Below are 20,225 nucleotides of genomic sequence, written 5' to 3'. Positions count from 1 at the left end.
GGATACCCGTCAAAGATCTTCTGGCTTAAAACCCAGCAAAATGTTATCATTGATGGTTTTCAGGCACTGGTCTGCAGTTTACCTAAAGAGCCACACATCCCTGCAATGAAACTCAGGACTCTCCAGCACAGGAAGTACTGGAGGAACTGTGCAGCAGAAACCAGAGAAGTTGTTTGGCTTGGGTTTTTTCAACAAATAAACTTAGCATTACACATCTCCCCAGCTAAATCAGAATAAAATCAGTCAGGCCAGTCTATGTTTTAATGGAAAAGACCAATGCCTTAACTACAAAATATATTTAAATACATAAATAAGTTACTGTAATAAAAAATAAGTGTAAGCTTCTGTCTTGCATAAATACCACATCTGCAATTAAACTGATGCTCTCTTCATGGAGCTTTGGTCTCTGTAATATTTCTCACCTGACAACTTAACTACACCACTACCGTTGTAATTACTTCACCCTACAGTGGAGTAGGGGTCTGAATCAACTGCTTGTCATCCATTATGTGCCCAGTGCATGGAATCACTGCCTCTGCACAGCTGCTGCTGCTCCTCTCCCTAAGAAGAAGCTGTTCCCACACGCATTATCCTGAACAGTGTGTTGAAGTTGTTGCTTCTTATTGCATCCCGACAAGCACTGACCACTTGTGTTTTAGGTTTACCAACTGCAAAGAGGAAAACAAAGGAAAGAAAAGAAAGAAACTCAGTTACAGAGTAAGAAACTGGTAAAAATACTTAATCCAGTGTGAAAATTTAGGGGTTTCTTTCAAATACTTTTTAAACACATGATGAAACACCACCTTTTTTCTAGTACATAAATCCTTTTTCTAAAGAAGAATCCCCTGTAGCTCTGTTTTATGAGAGCTTGTTGGAAAGGGAATGCTATAAACATACAAAAAAGTATTTCCCTCCCCAAAGACCTAGAGGACTAATAATGCAGATAAAACAGCCCTGCTTAAGATAGTAGTTGCTTTTTTTTAAAGCAGAATTATAAACTAAGAACTGAATTCTAAAAACATTTCAATACTATGTTTAACAAAACTATCAATTTCTGCCTCATTCAGAAATCTGCAAACTACTTCAAACTGTTCTTTCTAGAATTGTGATCCCAGATTATACTAGATACTCACAGCTGACTGTCTCACATAACTGGCTATGACTAAAGAATGAAAGATGACTTCTACTAAACTGAGTTTCAGGCCAAAAAGCCTAAAGTCAATTAACTAACCCAGGTGACCTGTGGGACACATCTTATGTGCCTCACTGGGGGTCTGAGGCTCCTCACTGCTTTCAAAAACACAGACTTACCACGTAACCGCCCAGCCCTTTGGATTGCCTGATTCACAGCTTTCAGATTATTCAACAGCTCTGTGTGATTGTTGCAACGAATTTTGTATTGATTTATTAAATCTCTGTTCAGGTCATACAGCTCACTGTACCGTGTCTTCATGTTTTTCCTGGGGAAAAAATCAGTCCAGTTATTTGCATCTCTGAGGACAAGAAAGTCATTTCTGGTTTGTCAAAATAAAGGTGTAGAAATACATGGTTGTGTTGGCTACCACAGTCACCTGCATGTCTGCCAGCTGCAAGACAATAGACTTGTCTAGACATGTTGGTTATACTCATTATTTTACTAAAAAAACCTGAACAGTCTATTTTTGCAGTTACTTTATCCAGCAAGACAAAGTGGAGACACCACTTTCCCCCCTGCAGTAGCTTGGGCCTCTTTACTGCTGCTCTTCAGAGTAAAGCTCAGCATTAGCAGAAAACAGCATACCAGAGTGAAAAGCTGACACCTAATATTTCTTCCTTGGTGTTCTCAAAAACACACACACCACAGATACATTAAGGGAAGAAGGCAGGGAAAAGCTATCTAACATATCTCACCATCTTGAAGTAGATTCACCTCACCTGCCCCTACCTTGCCCTCTTGCCTTCCCCTAACTGGTTTCCCACCTAAAGAATCTGACAAGGTTCAAGGAGAGCTCATGGTAAGACAATCAAAGATACAATTCTACATCAAAAATCTTAACTACGCAACTCATGTATCACACACATGTTTTTCTGTGCTCTTTTCTGCCTGAAAGGCAAAGATTGGCCATTCTAAACCCCAAACACACAAACCAGGAAGCAACTGCTCACATGTCTCCCAGGAGCCGGGCATCTTCTGCCTGAACCAGCATGCTGCGGATGAGGTTGGAGTGTTCAGCCATGTCAGCAGTGAGCCTCTGATTCACTGCATGGTGCTCATCCACCTGTCCAAGGCAAACAAGTCATGAGCAAGGGTCCTTGGCACCTTGGGCACACAGGGTTCAGGCTAAACCTCAGCCCAGTGCAACAGGAAATAACATCCCAACCTAATCAACCAGCATCCCTGACACTGTTCTCTTTCCCCTCACTCTCCACTGCAGGAGCAGTAACTTGGTCGCCAGAAGGGGTGACCATGATGACCCAAACCCAGAGCTCAGTCTCCCAGAACAACATATTTACTTTATCCTGAACAACCAACTGATGGGGACTAAAGGCCTGTTCTACAGAACAAAAACAGACAGAAAGTTGAGGCTGACCCACAGAATATACAGCAAGCCATTGTGGGCTGATTTCCACAACAAAGATAAAGCAGTTTAGAGATCTTCTAATAAAAAAGCCCCAGTGACTGCTCATCTGCCTACTTAGAAATGCCCAAAGCCTCCTCACCTTCACCAACACTTTCCGCAGCTCCTCAAAGTATGCAGGAAAATCTGCTTCCACTTGCAAATCTTCAATGGCCAGGAAAGAGGCCATTGACTGGATAATGTCACCAGCTAGATCAATATCATCTGTGTTGATGGAAATCTGTCAGAAAGGAAAGAAAGACCAGGCTGAAAGCAGGTCTTTTTATCAAGAGGGCATGGACAAGCTCTATAGCTTTCAGTAGACATGAAGACACTGATTTCAAAGGGTCTTTTATTCAGGTTTGGGATAGAGAGGCATCTGTGCACACAGGACCAGAGCAGAAGTTACAGGCAGCTTTGTGCCTCATATTATGGCTCCCTGAAACAATTCTGTGAGGAAGTAATTTCCCTCCCTCCTACAGATCCACAGACTAAGCAGTTTACTTCACTAACAGGCCCTGGAATTTTTCCCACCGACAGTAAACAGATACAGAAGTTTCCAAAACACGAGTACTTTCTCTGCCTGTTCATCCTTCACTTTTCCTGCATCCTACTGGCAGTATGACTATACTGGTTTCACTGGGGTATCCAGGGAGATACTCACCTCTCCACCAGGCTTGATTTTGATGCAGAGCTGACCTGCATTACGAAGGGAAGTGAAGCAAACCTGAAAGGGAGCGCTCTGAAACTCTGCATCCTCTGGCAGCAAGAAGCTCTGATTCAGCCACATAACGATCTTGCAAAAATGAAATTAAGAGCATCAACCATCCCTTCAGTGTGGAAAGCCTCAGGAACCACACAATGTCCCTGCACATGATGTGCACCAGAACACTGTGTTCAGGGTACCCTGGAAATTTCATTTACTAGATTTCATCCCATAACCCCATGTCATGAACTTGTTAGAATGAGGATTCAACTTGTTAGTTGAATCCTTGCACCAAAGCTGAATATTCCTAAATCAAACAATCAGAGACTGCTGCAAAACTGAGCCACGACCTGACCATTGTGCTGCCTTTTTCCTGTCATCTGTTCATTTACAAAATTCAACACTCACTACAGGTCTCCTGCTGTCAGCAGGCACACAGCAGCTAAGATAATATATAAAACACCTTCTGATCAGAAGCCTTTAGCTCCTGCAGGAACTCCTGATGCTTGGAATGCCTCAACTGAGTCATCTTTTAAAGACAGAAAAAAGCAGGGTTGACTGAAATACACAGACTGCTAAGGCCAGTAGTGCAGTTCACTGCATAATTTTTCCTTTGCTATTGGAAATCTCAAGCTGATTGCAAACCTTCCACCTATGCAAGCCTTGAAACCAGGAAGAAGAGCAGAAACTCACCCTTTGTGGCCTTTCATTCATGGTACAGTTAACAAAGCTCAGGGGCTCTGTGGCCGAGTCTGGGCTGCTCAGGGCATACATGGAAAAGCGAGGAAGCTGTCTTGTCAACTCAAATACATGGAACTGTGTGCTGGAAGCAACCCAATGGAAAAACAGAGTTACTAACAGCACGGATTCACCTATTGCAATGGCTCCTGGTTCTTTTTTAGCTGGAGACTGACACCCACAGTTTCCAGTTACATAATTAGCTGCTTACTGCTTCCCCAGAAGAAACACTGAAACTTGGAAATCCCAGGCTTATCACAAGGTTGTGTGATTCCTCCCCACTGCTGTCATTTTCAATAACCCTTCCACTGAAGTGTACTCTCTAGGCTAAAACACTTACAATTTTACTTTATGATTGGATATTTTCTTTACAAGTTCAGTGAAGTCTTATTAAAAGAAAACAGAGAAAACAGAAAGTCTGTTTTCTCTATTTCAGTCCCATACAGTCTTTCTGCAGTGGGTGGCTAGCTTTCAAAATATGGCACCCTGTTCAGGGAAAGAATGCTGCCTTCTCAGGCACCAACAGCTCTGGCAGATAGATGTGAGCAGGAAGAAAACTGTTTTCAAGGGTATATGAAGAGAGATTTTATTTTCTATGGAGAGATATTTCTAAGGGAGACTGGAAAAATGTTGTCTTGAAATCAAGCATGTGTTACTTTCTATTTGCCCTCAAGCCAAATGGATTCAGGGTTACGTTACAGCTTGAGAGACAAAGCTGTGTCTCCACAGTGTTCAAGTACTCCTTCCAGAGCAGCCACCATCCAGGGCCCAGCCCCTTAGTGATGATCACAACAGAGTCTCTTCAACTCTTGATTCCCTCCACACACCCACAGTAAGACATCTCCTGCACAAATGTGCATTCCTTCCCCAAAGGCAGAACCAGAACAACAGAGCATTTCAGAGCATTTAAACTTTGCCTGGAAAAGAACTCAGTGCCACAAGAGTATCAATGTTTTTAAGAAAGCATCCCAGCTTTCCTTTCAGTAGGACAGAGAAATGAGGCACCCAGAAATTAACGGTGCACTTCCAATGGGACAAGCATGAAACCACATTATTGCTGTTTCCTGCTCCCACAGTTCTGGAGAGCAGCAGAGATCACACCACAAAACTCACCTGTTTCGGTAACCCACAAAGGCTTTGATGTGCAAATCCACAGGGACATCTTTGGGTGGAGTAAGGGGAACACGAACACAGCCTGAGAGGTTCTGGAGACTGGGGTGCACCACATGGCTCTCTCCTTCAAATATGCCCTCAGCAAAGATCAGCACAGCACGGATGATTGTGTCTTAGCAACAGGAAGAAAAAGCAGTTCCCAAATTAAAAGCTGTCCTCTGGCAACAAACTGTCCTGTTTTCAGAATTAAACATGTTCGACTCCTTACATCTCTCCTCTGAATTGTTAAAATATCCCAGGCAACCAGGAGTACCACATCTGGACTTGACTGCATCCTACCATGTCTGGTGCAAGGTGAATTTGCTGTCCTGGGGTAGTTCCAGTTTTGCATGTAAAGCCAGCTGAGATCCAGCTGCATTTATGCAACACCCTCACTAAAGCAGCTGTGGGTTGGTGTTTACAGTCAATACAAGAAGTGCTGCAGGGATCACCGAGGCTGGTTTCATCCAAGCTAAATGTAAATTGCCTCAGAAAATAACATATAATAAGAAACAAATTCCATCAAACTCCTCTCCACTAAGACCCATCCAAGGAACACAGCTTGATTCAAAATTCCATGAAAGGAAAGAAACCACAAAAGGGACATTAGAGACAATAAAGAGGAGACATTCAAATCACCAGCTAAATATAACTAAAAATTTGCATGATTTTACATGAAGTGAATATCAATGGTTGCAGGTTACCACTCACCATTTGTGGTGGAAATACACAGCTCCACATGGGCAGACTGGCTGTCAGAGCCCAGATTAACTGAGAGGGTTGTCTGAAGTTGGGTGTTTGCTGGAATCACACCTCTCTCCCCGTCAGCTTCCTTCAACTGAGTGTTCAATTCAGCCTATTACAAAATACATATCCTTCAGTACCAGAATTTCAAAATTTTCATTCAAAAAATCTAGAAAACATATGCACAAGTCAGTTCTCTTTTCTTTCAGAAGAAGGTGGCATTACAGCAAGTCCCAGACACTTCCAACTAGCTCTGAGTGGTGGTTGGCTTAGGCATGGAGCTATGTACACATGGGCTACAAATGCATTTGAGCGCTTCACTCTGGATGGACTTCTGCTCTGCATGCAAACTTTCACTCAAAAAACACTTCAAATCAGTCAATTTTAAACACAATCTTACAGAACTCCAAGCTTCTGCTATGGTGGTCATTTGCTGATCAAACAGGAGTTTGCTCTTTTCTCAGACTGTTTTCTGAAATGCTCACCATCAGCCACAAGTGTGATTCTTACATCCTGGCAGCGCTCCCAGCCCTCACCCAGTGATCTAATCCTCTCACACAATTCCCTCTGACTCCCAAGATGGCTTATGTACTGAAAACTACAAATTTCAGTCATAAGCCAAAACACAAGGCTGAAGGGGATCAAGCTCTAAACACAACTGCTCTGGCAAGAGGAAGAAGCAAAGAAAGCATTATTAAAATACAAAAAGCAAGTTCTGAACTTGCACAAGGAGCCAGCCAAAAGCAGAGGCTGGAGCCCCCAGCAGACAATCTCACTGCATCCTGACAAGCTACAGCTCTGACTTGTCTGAACTGCCCCACAACCGCTCCCCAGATTACTCTGGATTTATACCAACAGGAAGGTGTGTCTTGGCCCTACACATTATTTAAGCAGTACCTTTGCATTTTCCTCATAATTTTTCAATTCCAGCAGCAGATTTTGCTTCTTTTGACTAAGTTCTCGGATAAGATCCTGCTCAGCACTTGTATCCATTAGGTTCCCTTTCATTTCCTCACCTCCTGGTAGGTAGCCTCGGACTGTACAAAAACAAAACAGAGCCCATTTCAGCAAAGATTGAAAAAGCCTGCCCAGAACTTCAGTTTCTGTGACATGACTCCCTTGTACAACCTCTCCAGTTCTGGTCTTCAGCTAGAACTATTCAGCTGAAAACCTGACCACTGATTTAGATCCACAGAGGCTCTCACTTTCCTGGTGACTGGGGCAAGAGAACTGCATGTTAAAAAAAATAAAAATAAATAAAGAAGGTGAATTTCAAACTTGTCTTTAAGCTGTACTCACCTGACTAAACAAGTGCAGCACCCAGTCCTTTTGCAACAGGATTCCCACTGCAATCATTCTTTCAGGTGCTTAGGCAAGTTTACAATTATGCAAAATTAATACAGTGTGTGCCTGGATTTCTAGAGCTGGTCAGAGGAGTTGTTGCTGTCTGGAAGTGACTGTAAGTCACTGTTAATCAGCCAGTAAACAAGATTTACCCACATTAGTTTTTTCTCAAATCAAGGGATACTTCACTTCAAGGGGTAAGACTTGTTTCCCAGTAGCCCAGTGGAGCAGAGTGTTGAGGAAATACCTCTGTGGACACAGAGGACCTGAACAGGTGATGAGACTACTTTCATTTTGCTCTAAGGCTGTGTGCCCTGATTGAAGCTCTGACAATGAAAGCCCAGGACAAAAATCTTTTACCTGGGAAAAATATGCTGCCTGACTGCAAATGACTGCTGCCCTGTAAAAAGTTGAGTGGAACCTGAAATCATTCAGCTTGCACATTGTCCTCTGATGACACATTTCATTATTTCTGAGCAAATCATTTATTTAAAATGAGAGCAAGAGAAAAAACAGTGCAACACAGGAGAACACCTCATGTGAAAGGATGCTGGTCCCAAAGGGAACTCTAATAATATTGTCTATATAACCCCACATAACTAATTATAAAGGCCTAAAGGGATCCCCATCATGCCAAGGCTTGTTTACAATGGACCCATCAGAAAAGGATGATCATGCTCACTGACACCAACCTACACAATTCTGCTAAGAAAAGGTTCTCCAGAACTGCTTACAATGCTTCCCCTTTTGTAAGCTTGGGAAAAAGGTTTATGAGCTGAAGCCCAGCAAATCCCCACAGCCTGTGATTAAGAAAGACAGCAAAACACTCTGCTATTTAACAAGGACAGGCTCTTGTTTCAAATGGGTTGTGCCAGACCTGCTTGTCTCAGGCCACTGACGCCAAGGAGTCGGATAATCACACCAGTGTCTTTCCCGGAGCCATCCCTGTAAATTCATACTAAGCTTATTTAAATCGTCTGTGATCATATTTATTTCCACTCACAATAGCAAGGTCTGACTTGTTGAATGCATGGTGGGATATATCCACCACTTCTCCAGTCTCAGGATAGCATTTTCCAGGAAATAAAGTGCTGTTAACATCTAAAATGTCTAATATAAAAACTCTTCATCTGCAGAAGACCAAAACACACACACCCATAGTTCTTTAAACACCTTTACCAACTGTAAAGCAGCCAAAGAATTAAAACATAGAAAAAAAATTTCCTATACATTCATCTATTATAATGTAGCCTGAAGAACCAGAGTCTGTACTGAATATCATTATCTTTGAATTAGGATGGGGTTTCTTCCATTAAACAAATGAATTTTGATAGTTTCTTGGATCATAATGAAACACGTGCTGATTCTCACAGAGAAGGCAATATTCAAAACCCTGTTTGCAGATAGCATAACTCAAAATTCCCCTAACTGCACATAAAGCTAAGGGAAATTGGCACACAAAATGCTGGAACCAAAACAATGTTTAGCTAATCTGAGATGATGTGATGTGCCTGATACTGCTGTGTATTACATTAACATCCTGAACAATGCTTTTACCTTCACCATCTATTGAGCAGCAGATCAGCTGGGTGCTCCCATCCATTCTGTAATCCCCCTCCACCAGTCCTGCAATCGAGGAACCAAAGTTGTCCTTAAAGATGACCTCCCCAGTGCGGTCACTGCGTGCATCAACCTGGAACAACAAAAAGTTCCAAGCCCCAGCATGAAGAGAAAAGCCAACTCTAAAACACATGTCATGCCATACTCTGAGCAGCTAAATGAAAGCCAGCTCTGCATACAGAACTGCAGGTGAAGCTGCAGCTCTGCTCATCCAAACACCTCACATGAAAAAAGTACTATTAAGAAATGACCTCTAGGCAGACTCTAGAAGGAGCTAGAAGGAACTTCTCCTCAGAGATGCTTCCCTAAGTTACAAAACTAAAAAAGGAAGGAAATTAAAGGGACTGCAAGTCTACACTGGAAAGGTTATGCACATATGATGCAGCAATGATGGGACTAAACCAGAAATAACTTTACTGCAGTATTTACAATCTCTCCTCTCAGCTGCAGCTCTTGTGTGGTGAATTATTTTTACACACAAATACCACAACCTTCAATTATCTTTCATTCGATAAGAAGGGTGAGGTGAGCTAAGTTCCATGCACTGTGTATTTTCCAAAGCACAGGTCACAGCATTACTCCTTCTATGGAGTATAGACTGTTTCAGACCAACAAATTGGGCAGAGACAATCAGTGGAAAAGAACAGGAGCAAAGCAAGGAGAGGTCCTCTCTTTAACAATGTTACACATCTAATCCAATGTAAGTTACAACACATCTGGGCTCCAGACTGCCAGCTTGATATGAATTTATTAAAGTGCCGCAGGCTAATGAGAGTAAGGAGAGGTGTGAAGAAAAAAAGCACAGCTTTACAGAAAAACCTGGCAAGCTGCATCCAGGAGAGATGTGGCAGTTAAAACAGTCATTTCTGGCAAAGGAGAATACCAAGGAACAGGCTTGAAAGACTAAAACTGAGCTGTATAGAACGCCTCTACATAAAATGAAATATCCTTGATTAATCCTGCCACAGTCAAGACTGATGCTGCTTTCCTGTTACATAACTGCTTTGTCTTCCCTGTAGTTTGGGAACATTCAGAACACACTGCAGAGGATTATTAGTGTGTCCTCAAGACACACCTGAATAGACACTCAAGAACTCTAGGATGTGGCATATGATCTCTGCTGCCATGGAAACAACTTGCCACACCTTAGCAATTGACTCTGAGCTAAGCAGGGGAAGCAGCTTTTCTCTGATCTTGCACTTGGCACAGGACCCACCAGCCAAACTAGGTTTATTGCAGTAGATCTGCAGTGCTCAGGTTTCTAAGTATTTTTCATTTTTGGGTTGCTGTTCTTCAGATAACTTAACAGCTTTGTTCAAACACAGCCCCCATATCTACAGCTCCTCATTTTCCCCCTGCATAAACTCACCTTCCCATTAGACCAGCCAGTGATCAACTCACACACTCCATCAGAGTTCAGGTCAAACGCATGTATGCTCATTGCTTGGTTTTTTGACTGAGGGCAGGAAAGAAAGAACAAATCAAGCTTTGGATACATTCTCTAAACATCACATGCTTGCCACTTGGAAAACACTGGATTGTGAGACTACAGAGAGTACAGAAAAGAATACAACTATGCCTCTCAACAGGAAGTTTGAGCATTACTATTTCTAAGGTCCCAGACACGTGTGACACCTTAGCCCTTGCACTACTAACCTAGTACACTGCTTTCAAAGGACCTGATTGTTCCTTTAAACGTATTTCCATCAAAATAGATGATTAGAACTCACAAAAACAAAGTGCAAAAAATCAAATCCTCTAGGGAAAAAATATCAGGGCCTCAACACTGTAATAAAATTAGACTACTGAGGACAACCATGAGCCTCTTCCTGACACCTCTTGAGCAATCTTCTTATTACTACTAAATATACTATTCTGCGTTATATTAAGAATATTAAAATGAGCATCAGCAAAGGATCTTGCCAAACTGATTTGCTGGTGCAGGAAATCACTGTTGATGAGAAAAATTAACCTTGAACATAGACAATGCAGTATTTCAGTTTCTGAAAAACAGTGTATTGATTCAGCCAGAGGATTTTCTAACATGAATTTGAATGTCTCTTGTTAAGCTGAAGAATCCCTTGTTGTATGGTTGTATCACTATTGTTTAAACCACCACCAACAGCCCAAAAGTACTGCAGGAACTGACCTGGTATTTTATACGAGCCTATAAAAACAAATAGATTTTGTAAGAACAAAATTACATTAAGTTCTCTGCTCAGCAAAGTTCACCTAAGGGTAACATCGAATGACCCGAAATTAGATACCAAGTCTCCTGGCAGCCTTCAAGCTTCCAGTGATGATACTCCAACAGTGGACTAACCTTAATCCTCCAGTAGCGCGCTGTCTTGTTGTAAACTCCGACGGTGCCATTGGCGAGAGCGTAGCCAAAGCGACTGCCATACATGGGGCTAAGGGCAGTGATGGTCTGGTGGGCAAGAGAGGGACACAGAGGACACAGGAGTGAGACCCTGTGCAACTTCAGCTAACATGGAACAGCCTACACATCTATCATATGAATCCTACATTTCTTAAATGGCAAGTAAGTCTGTTGTAGGAAGGATTGAATACTGAAGTAACTACTTCTAAGAATCAGTCTGAAATCACTGAAGGTCTTGTAGGATTTCCTCACACAAGCTGTATTGCCAATGTTAGGACACGCTTCAGCAAGGATTGCAGAACTGCCCTCAAACTGTGTACTTTGACCAACTATTTCCTACCACAGGCAGCAAAACAACTGCTCATAGGATTCCTGTGGTCATCAGTGCTAACACACTATCATTGAGAAATACACACAATATTCCTTAACCTTAAGGAGCTGATGATGCCAAAAGTTCAACTTGCCCAGGTTATGAAAGCCCCAGAAATATTATTGGTAGAAAATCTTTGCTCAGTACTAGTAAGTTAAAAATTAAAAATTCCCACAGCTGGACTCCTTTGGAACACAACTGGAACACCAGGCTAAGTGTCCTACCTGAATAAGCTCTGGGGAAGACCTGAGAGTCATAACTTGGCCTGTTTCTCAGTCCTTTTAAGACCCATTCCTCACTGAGCTACAGTTCTCAGGGCTTGGAAATGCAGGTTTTTCCACACGCTAAGATTAGAGATTTTAATGTCAGAAGGAACAATTGCAATCATCTGTCTGATCTTCTACAACATGGCACAGGAGACTTCCTTCAATTAAATTCTTCTCCAACTTCTTCTTTAAACTCATCTGACTGTGTCCCTTGGATGTTTTACCACAAAACTTTGTTTCCAAACCCTTTATTCTTTACTCTCACAACCTTCTGCAGAGTATTTCCTAAGTATCAAACTGAATTATAAGCACCCAGTAGTGAGAGAAGACCACAGCAAGAGACAGAAACTCAAAGGTAACAATAAACCCACATTTATTGTCCATTTATAAGAACCACAAAAGTCTACAGCTTCAGCTTCACCAGAGTAAGTGATTAAAAACAGAAAACAAAAACTATCCAAGACTTCCAAACCAAACATAATGTACAAAGACACTTTTCCCTGAATTTAGCCTCCTAAAAAGAAATGTTTTGATTCAGCTGTGTCCTTTTATCTTAGAACAGTAGAATTGTAACAGGCCTCCTATGACTGCAGGTGTGAATTTAGAACAATTCTACTGAGGATCTGGAAATAAATCACACTTGAGAGTGACAGACCTTTAGCATCCCTTTAATTTGAAATATCTAACGACCAGACTAGCCACTGCACAGAGAGCAGGACATATTACAGGCCCAGTTCTAATTGTAGTGATAGCAACAACCTCCTTTTCCAGAACAGTACCTGGCTTTGTCTTTTATAGCTCTTCATAAGTGGTTTATTAGCTAAGCCTTTTAGTCCCATCTTGAGCAGCAGGGAGGCCTCAGATCTTCAAGGACAAAGGTCTGTGACCTTACTCTACCTTGGGTCCAGAAGGGCCATGAGAACACTGAGAACACTTCTAAATGCAGTGATAAGGGTATTTGACTCCCTTCCTAGAAACTAACATCCGTGGGCATCTTCTCTCAGTTCTTAAGCTAAACAGCAACTCCTACACCTTTTATTTATCCCTCTGTAAACCTATCTGCCCCATACCTTACTTTAGTCACCATAGCTATTTTATTTAGCCATTGTGTAACCCCAATTGCAATATAATCTTCCAGTTTTGCCTGGGCATCCCCCTTCTACCCTGTCATGCACTGTGTGGATATACACACAGGGGCAAATTACATCATCATGACTGCATCAAAAACATTTGAGGAAAACTGTAGAAGACATCCTTTTACTCAAAGGACACTAAGAGCTTCAACCACAATCCAGCAACCTTAATCACCCTTGCACAGGGTCCTGACTGTCAGCCAAGAACAGTCACTTTTCTCAGTGGAGTGAAAGGTTTGTAAATAAACAAAGCAAAAAGCCCCCTGCATAATGAAAGACATTATTAAACTCAAACTTTTGCAGTTCTAACAGAATAGATACTGTGCCAAATAGTTGAGTAACTACTTAACTACACAATAAATCTGAACCAGAGAAGCTTTAGAGTATACAACACTTTCAGCTCTGTCAGCAACTATAACAAACATAAGCCACAAATAATTTACCTCTGTCTCTGACATTTCTGCCACAATCTCATCTTCTTTAAACACACGGATGTCAAAATCTTCAGAGCCAACAAGAAGCTGAAAAAAAAATAGTGTTCTTTAAAAATAATTATTCAAGCTAAAGAAGCAAGTGCCAGGATCCAGAGGACAAACAAATATTTCAAGTCCAGCAATGAAAAACTTTTAACAGACCTATGAAATGTTGCCAGTGTTCCACTGAAGACCCCTCATTTGAAAAAAACCAACCAAACAAATAGACACAATAAAACCCCAAGACAAGCAAACCCCAATGAATTCAAGTATCAATCATCTCTGCTCCTCTGACCTAAGTGGTGGCTGCCACTACTGCAAAGTAGGAGTAAAAGTGGGTTTATTTTGATGTAAATGATTATACCAACAGGCATTGAATTTGGTCTTCTGCATCCTCACTCCTTAATATTCCCTACATTTCTCTCATTAACAGCAAGATGTGCATTACAAGTTGTTGCCATTTAATTCAACAAACAAAAAGGATTTCATTTCTCCATGTCACTATAAGGAAACAGAAGGGCTGGATGTGAAGACAGATTTCTTGATTTTACCAAGTGTAAGTGAAGCTCTTCAAAAGAATAGCCGTTTAAAAGTTCACTTTTACATGTAAGCTTGCAAGTTGTTTCTCTAAAATTTAAGAGTTCATAACCATATTCAAGAAATATCACTGAAATAAATTCCTTGCCAACTGATGATCACAGGCATTTCATTGTACTGCTCTTGGCATTAAAAAAAATGAGAAACTTTAACTGGTGATGTAAGTCAGTTGTATCTGATAATCTAATTTTTTTTTTATTATCATTTCACTACAAGACCACAAGAGCAGCTGAATTTATGTGCAAATGGCTACAAACCTCAGTTTTCCCATCATCATCAAAGTCACACAGTGCTAAGGATCGAACATTATCTCCAGTAACCTACAAAGAGAAGGACAGTACTCAGTGATGGTCATTGCTGTCAGAAGCTGAATTATTTTTATTATCTCAACTGCAACAGAACAATTGACACAGTGTTCAAGTAACACTGAACAACACTGACTGCACTGAATACATGGCCAAGACACAGTTTAAGGCCTGAGATAAATTAAGAACAATCAACAACAAAATTAATAGTTATTCTATTAAAAAAAAACCAAGATGATTTAGTGCCATTGAAAGAATCTTCTAATAAGATCAAAACCATTATGTGTGGCCTTACCGTCCAAAAACGGTCATTTCCTTCACAATCAAAGCCCTGCAGGGCACAGTTTCCACCAATAATAGCAAGGGGAGGTGAAATATCTCCCAGCCTTCCAAGAACTATTGCATTGGCCCCATCTGAAACCTACAGAGAAGCATTAAAGAAAAAAGAAATAGCAGACAATAATACATTAGAGCACACAAATGAAGAAGAGAACTTCCAACATTATCACTGTCAGTTTAGCTGAGCTCTGAAGGCCTAATTTTTTTAATGTGGTCTTGCAAGGGGATATGACATACGAATGCAATGTATGTGTGAGAGTAAATTTTCATCTATTAATTTTGAAATATTGCAGATATTCTAGAGACAAAATGTTCTGAATACAGCAGCAGGAATAATGCATAGCACAGACACATAATTAATTGACAAAGTCATGTAAAAACTGTAATCTTTACAGTTCAAAGAAACAGAATATGATGGGGATACTAAAAAAAAAGACAGTTAAATCAACTTGCCTCTCTGTAAAACAAATCTGAGTTGTTATACACATCATAAGCCAATAAATTAGTCTGTGTTCCAACGAGAAGACAATCATAACCCAGCTGAGGGTTCAGCACCCCCGACGTCAGACACGTGATCCCTTGATTAATGTTCAGAAGAGAAATGTCTGAATCTTGGTTACTTGGCACCATTCGGTTTGTGTTTGTTCTCTGTCCCCGGGCATGAGGATTGTGAATAAAAACCTGTAGAAACAAAGATATAAATATTAATACACACATGTATCTGTTTGTATACAAACAGCAAAGACTATTGTTTGGATAATAACTGCAATGGGGACAAAAGACAGGGGGGTTTTACTGACAGTTATTGAGTTTCCCTCACAGTTATCCTTTAAACTATACTAGAAAAAGGGAAATGGCAGGAAAAACAGTGTTCTGGCCAGTGGAGCTGCAACATCACTGTTCTGTTTATTTCTGAAAATGACAACTGACAAGCCTTCAGAATAAGGCAAAAATAGGAAACCAAAGGGAGCAACAACAAACTAAACAAATTACCTCCAGCTGGTAGCAGTATTTCCAAAACACCCCAGACATTTAGGACAATTTACCTGGTACATATCTGTAACCTCCATCTGTAGGTGAACATGGTTAACTTAAAAAGGATGAATGATAAATATGGTTTTACTCTCACTGACCAATGCTCAATCACTGTAATTGCCTGGAACCAAATCAGAGGATCACAGGCTCAACAGTTTGCTTTTTGGCTGTGCAGTCTGACCCTCAGACAAGCCCTTGTTCTATGCTGTTCCTCAAGGTGTCAAAATAAAATTAATAATACAGGGAAACATCACAGATTAACCCTGTTTGTATTTATAACCTAAGCACCTCTGTGGGTTTATGTTTCAACCTATGCTTTATTATTCAGGTTGTACTTAATCTTGTTTTGTTTACGTTTCTAACTCAAAGAGAGCACACAGGATGCTGCTCTCTGTTCCCGTCAGGCTGTTTTGTGCATCACCCACAGAAACCTCAGCCCCGTTATCAGCACAGAGCTTGGTTTGTAACCGTGCCAAGGCTCACTGCCCTGAGAGCTGCAGGATAAAATCCACGGCTTAAAAAAATCCCACTGGTCCCTAGAAAACGTGATTTTCCTTAGAGACTTGGGTCTGTAACGTGGTTCAGGCTGGAAGAAGCCACAGAAGTCATCTAGTCCAACCTCCTACTCCAACAGGGTCCCCCCAGAGCGTGTTACTCCAGGTTGTGTCTAGACAGCTTTTGAATATCCCCAGGGCTGGAGACGCCACAGCCTCTCTTTGCTACTGCTCACTCCGTCACTCGCAGTTAATGTTGGCAAGCTCCGTGCTGCAGCACCGCGAGGCCGGAGCGCCGCGGCCCCGTGCCCGCACGCAGCTCGGGCGCCTGGGCCACGGGCGTGCGGAGGGCGAGGGGCACGACCCCCAGCTCCTGGCTCGGCTCAGCCCCGCCTCAGAGCACCCGGCGGGGGTTATCGCCGGGGCTGTTCGGCCGGGGCTGCTCGGCCGGGCCAGGCCGCGCCGCCGCTGCTCCTGCCCCGTTACCTTGCCCGCCTGCGTGGCGGCCGCCAGGCAGGGGTGCGTCCCGTCGTACCGGCCCAGCGCCACCATGCGGGGCAGGATCTTGTGGTTGAGCTTCAGCGTGAACACGGGCACCAACATGACGGGCGAGGGGCGGCGGGGCGGGGCGGGGCGGGGGAAGCCGGGCCGGGCCGGGCCGCGCCGGACGCCGATCCACCGGCACCGCAGGCGCGCATGCGCAGGCGCCGCCTCAGCGGGAGGGGAGCGGCCCGAGGGCGGCCGCTGGGGGGCGCTGTGGGCCGGGGCGGGGGGCGGTGAATGTGGGCGGGGGGACATGGGGGGACATGGGGGACCGGGGACTGTGCGGGAGACGAGACCGGGGACTGTGCGGGAGACGAGACCGGGGGCAATGGGGGAGATGGGACCGGGGACTGTGCGGGAGACGGGACCGGGGAGCAGGACAGTGGGATCAGGGACAATGGGGGAGACGGGACCGGGGGCAATGGGGGAGATGGGATCGGGGACAATGGGGGAGATGGGATCGGGGGCAATGGGGGAGATGGGGGGACCGGGGGCTGTGCGGGAGACGGGACCGGGAACAATGGGGGAGACGGGACCGGGGACAATGGGGGAGATGAGGGGACCGGGGACAGTGGGGGAGACGGGACCGGGGAGCAGGACAGTGGGATCGGAGACAGTGGGGGAGACGGGACCGGGGAGCAGGACAGTGGGATCGGGGACAGTGCGGGAGACGGGACCGGGGAGCAAGGCAATGGGATCGGGGACAATGGGGGTGATGGGACTGGCGAACAGGACAGTGGGACCGGGGACAATGGGGAGGATGGGACTGGGGTAGCAGGGCAGAGGGACTGAGGGGGCAGTTAGTGAAGTAGAGGGCAGGCAGGTGGGGACATGGGGTAGCACTGGGTCGGCAGTTGCAAAGGTCAGGGCAGCTGGGGCGTAGGAGTGGAGGAGGTGGGGGTCACTCAGAGGGATATGGGGAGGTTGGGGGTGCAACTGGAGATATTAGGGTGAATCTGGGAGAGATGGTGTGTGGGATTAAAGGGCCAGGAGGACAAACGCAGAGGTCAGAAGAACTGAGAGGTATTTTGGGATGCAGGGGGCAGTTGGAGGTGTGGAACTAGGAGAGGCGTTTGTAGAGGTCAGGAGTACTGGGGGAGGTACTGGAGGGCAACCGGGGACAGAAGGGTAGAAGAAATTTCCCCCGTGGGCAGCTGCAGTGGCCTCCAACACCCACATTGCCATCTCAGTCCCAGCTTCTCTGCAGGGTCAGCACCCAGTTGGGGCCAAGGGCTGCCCCCTCTGTCCCCAGTGCCCTCGCCTGACCCTTTGTTGCCTGCTGGCTGCCACACACCCCCTTATTTACACCTTGCCAGGAGCATCTCCAACTGAGAGGTCTCCAAGCCAGTAAAACCCAACCCAGAATTACAATGTCCTGTGAAGCCAAAAGCACAGCCTCAGAACATCATTACTGCTGCTTTGTGGGATTATGCCCTGGATCCTACAGAATTCAGCCATTGGGACACTGGGAGGAGGTTGGAGATGAGGAGGATAGAGGGCAAACCCTCACAGAGCCACAGTGTAAACACTGATGCTGGTGCCCATCCTAGTGTGGATTTTGGTATGTAGACCCTCATGGGTCTCCCTGCAGTGCCCACTCCCTGCCCAGACACAGGCTGGATAGGGAACCTCTGGCTCAAGGTAATAACTTTAGAAATTCTCCAATTATTTAAGGTTTAAGAAATACTTTAACATGATAACCCTCATGGGTGCTGTAAATAGACAGTGCTCTCTGACAGTGCCTGAATCCATCACCTGCACTGGGACATTATCACCTCCATCCTAGCAAAAAGCAAGTTTGGAAGAGGATGCACTGAAAAAACAGCACTTCCTTCCCTGCAAAGGCCACTGGTTTGAGGCACAGATTCATTTATTTCTAGGAGAGCTGGCAGACACATCCCAGTTGGCATTTCCTTGTGCGTTGGCCGGGCCCTGACCAGCAACAGTGTCCCTGCCCCGCATGCGAAGGAGGGCTGTAAAAAGCAGCACTCAAACAAGGATCATGCGATTCTGAATGTGACAACCTCCTTTTCCTCTTTTTTTTAATTGTTTTTACGGAGGTTCTCTGGCACCTCTATCAATGTGCCATTATATTTGTGGATAACGAGGCAGCAATTGCGTGCAGCATATTAAGGAGGGTGTTTTTTCCCCTCTGTAGCTCTGTTTGGGGTGAGCGTGGGTGTCAGTGCCAGCCGTGCAGTGGGTCCCCCCTCCCTCATGCTGGTTTGGGTACCAGAGCACAAAGGCAAAGCACTGGCGTGAACTCAGGCACGCAGTGGGATGTTGCTCTAGGCCAGCAAACACTGTTGTCTTCGCAGGAAAAAATGCAGAATTCTAGAATGGTTTGGTTTGGAAAGGACATTAAAGATCACTCAGTTTCAACCCCGTGCCATAGGCGGTGACAAAATCCCCAGCTCCCCTCCCAGCAGTGCTGAGCATTGCTCTGCCAAGCTCTTCAAACCCAACCAAGCAAAATGGGGGGGAAACTGCGCTTAGAGACCTTTTTAAGCTGGTAAAATTGTAAATAGATGGAAAATTCAACTTCTTGCTAAATATGTATGATTTGAGCTGTAAATATTATTTTGAATCACTAATTATGGTATTGGGTTTGGCATGTCTGCAATACAGTTAAATTACAGCTGCCACTTTGAATCAGCTGGCTCTGAAACTCTTAATATTCAAATCGTGCTTTTAGCACTCATTTCTCTTTGTTTGAAAGGCCCATCATCTATAAAGTTAAATTAAATGTGTTTATTTTATAAATAAAGTAATAAAACATACTAAAATTTATTTACATCCAAAGGTACAGCATGCAGTTTTTGCCACTTTTACAAGGGGAGAAATCCCATAAAATCCTCACTAAGCCCCTGGGTTTCACTGCTTCACAGAAAAGGGCTGCTTTGCAGCCCAGATTAATTTGACTGTAGTTGAGGGATTATTCAGCTTCTTCACTGCAACAGGGGTCTTAAAATCCAGCAAGAGACCATCATCATCCTGCTTCCTGGCCAGTCTGCACAGGCTTGGCAAGGCAATGCCCTGTGATGAGTGCTTTGTCTTTTCTAGCTCCTACTAACTTAATTGATACACTATAATAATTTAAAATAACATTGTTTAAGCCACTATGATTTAATATAATATTATACAATAAATTAGATATAGATAGAGATTATATAATCAAACATGCTTGGCACAGATTGCTGGCTTTCTAGGCAGCTTGCATGGAGAAGCTGGACCTGACAGCACAACAGGTATGAGAATTATCGCACACCCAGAAGCTGTTTCTTGGAAAAGACTTCCAATGTAACCAAAAATTCACTATGCCTTTATCTGCCTGGCAGAGGAATGCTGAGGAGTGCTCAGATACTGAGTTTGGGAAAATATTGGCTAAA

At 43.7% G+C, this 20,225-nt stretch overlaps 1 protein-coding gene across 1 annotated transcript; it reads right to left on the bottom strand.

The window, feature by feature from the left end:
* Positions 1-243: 243 nt before the first annotated feature.
* On the bottom strand, positions 244-16,930 carry BBS2 (Bardet-Biedl syndrome 2). Its single transcript, XM_066327794.1, has 17 exons — positions 16,780-16,930; positions 15,218-15,445; positions 14,721-14,846; positions 14,378-14,440; positions 13,494-13,571; positions 11,225-11,329; positions 10,271-10,357; positions 8,839-8,974; positions 6,835-6,974; positions 5,905-6,049; positions 5,155-5,326; positions 3,997-4,126; positions 3,262-3,393; positions 2,701-2,838; positions 2,146-2,258; positions 1,312-1,460; positions 244-668 (listed from the first exon to the last, which is right to left on the bottom strand). The coding sequence occupies exons 1-17, from the start codon at positions 16,894-16,896 to the stop codon at positions 562-564; spliced, it is 2,166 nt and encodes a 721-aa protein (XP_066183891.1). The 5' UTR covers positions 16,897-16,930; the 3' UTR covers positions 244-561.
* Between the last annotated feature and the right edge of the window lie 3,295 nt (positions 16,931-20,225).

The sequence above is a fragment of the Sylvia atricapilla genome, chromosome 12, assembly GCF_009819655.1.
Source record: "Sylvia atricapilla isolate bSylAtr1 chromosome 12, bSylAtr1.pri, whole genome shotgun sequence".
Classification (NCBI taxonomy): domain Eukaryota; kingdom Metazoa; phylum Chordata; class Aves; order Passeriformes; family Sylviidae; genus Sylvia; species Sylvia atricapilla.
The sequence above is the reverse complement of the archived record's forward strand: the minus strand, read 5'-3'. Positions and strand labels throughout refer to the sequence as shown.

Bases quoted from the DNA above. Each gene is read 5' to 3' on its own strand.
- BBS2 (XM_066327794.1), bottom strand. From the start codon at position 16,896: ATGTTGGTGCCCGTGTTCACGCTGAAGCTCAACCACAAGATCCTGCCC. The intron at 2,839-3,261 runs GTGAGTATCTCC...CCTTTCTGACAG, and splicing joins AAATCAAGCCTGGTGGAGAG to ATTTCCATCAACACAGATGA. The intron at 2,259-2,700 runs GTGAGGAGGCTT...TGCCTTGGACAG, and splicing joins TGCGGAAAGTGTTGGTGAAG to GTGGATGAGCACCATGCAGT.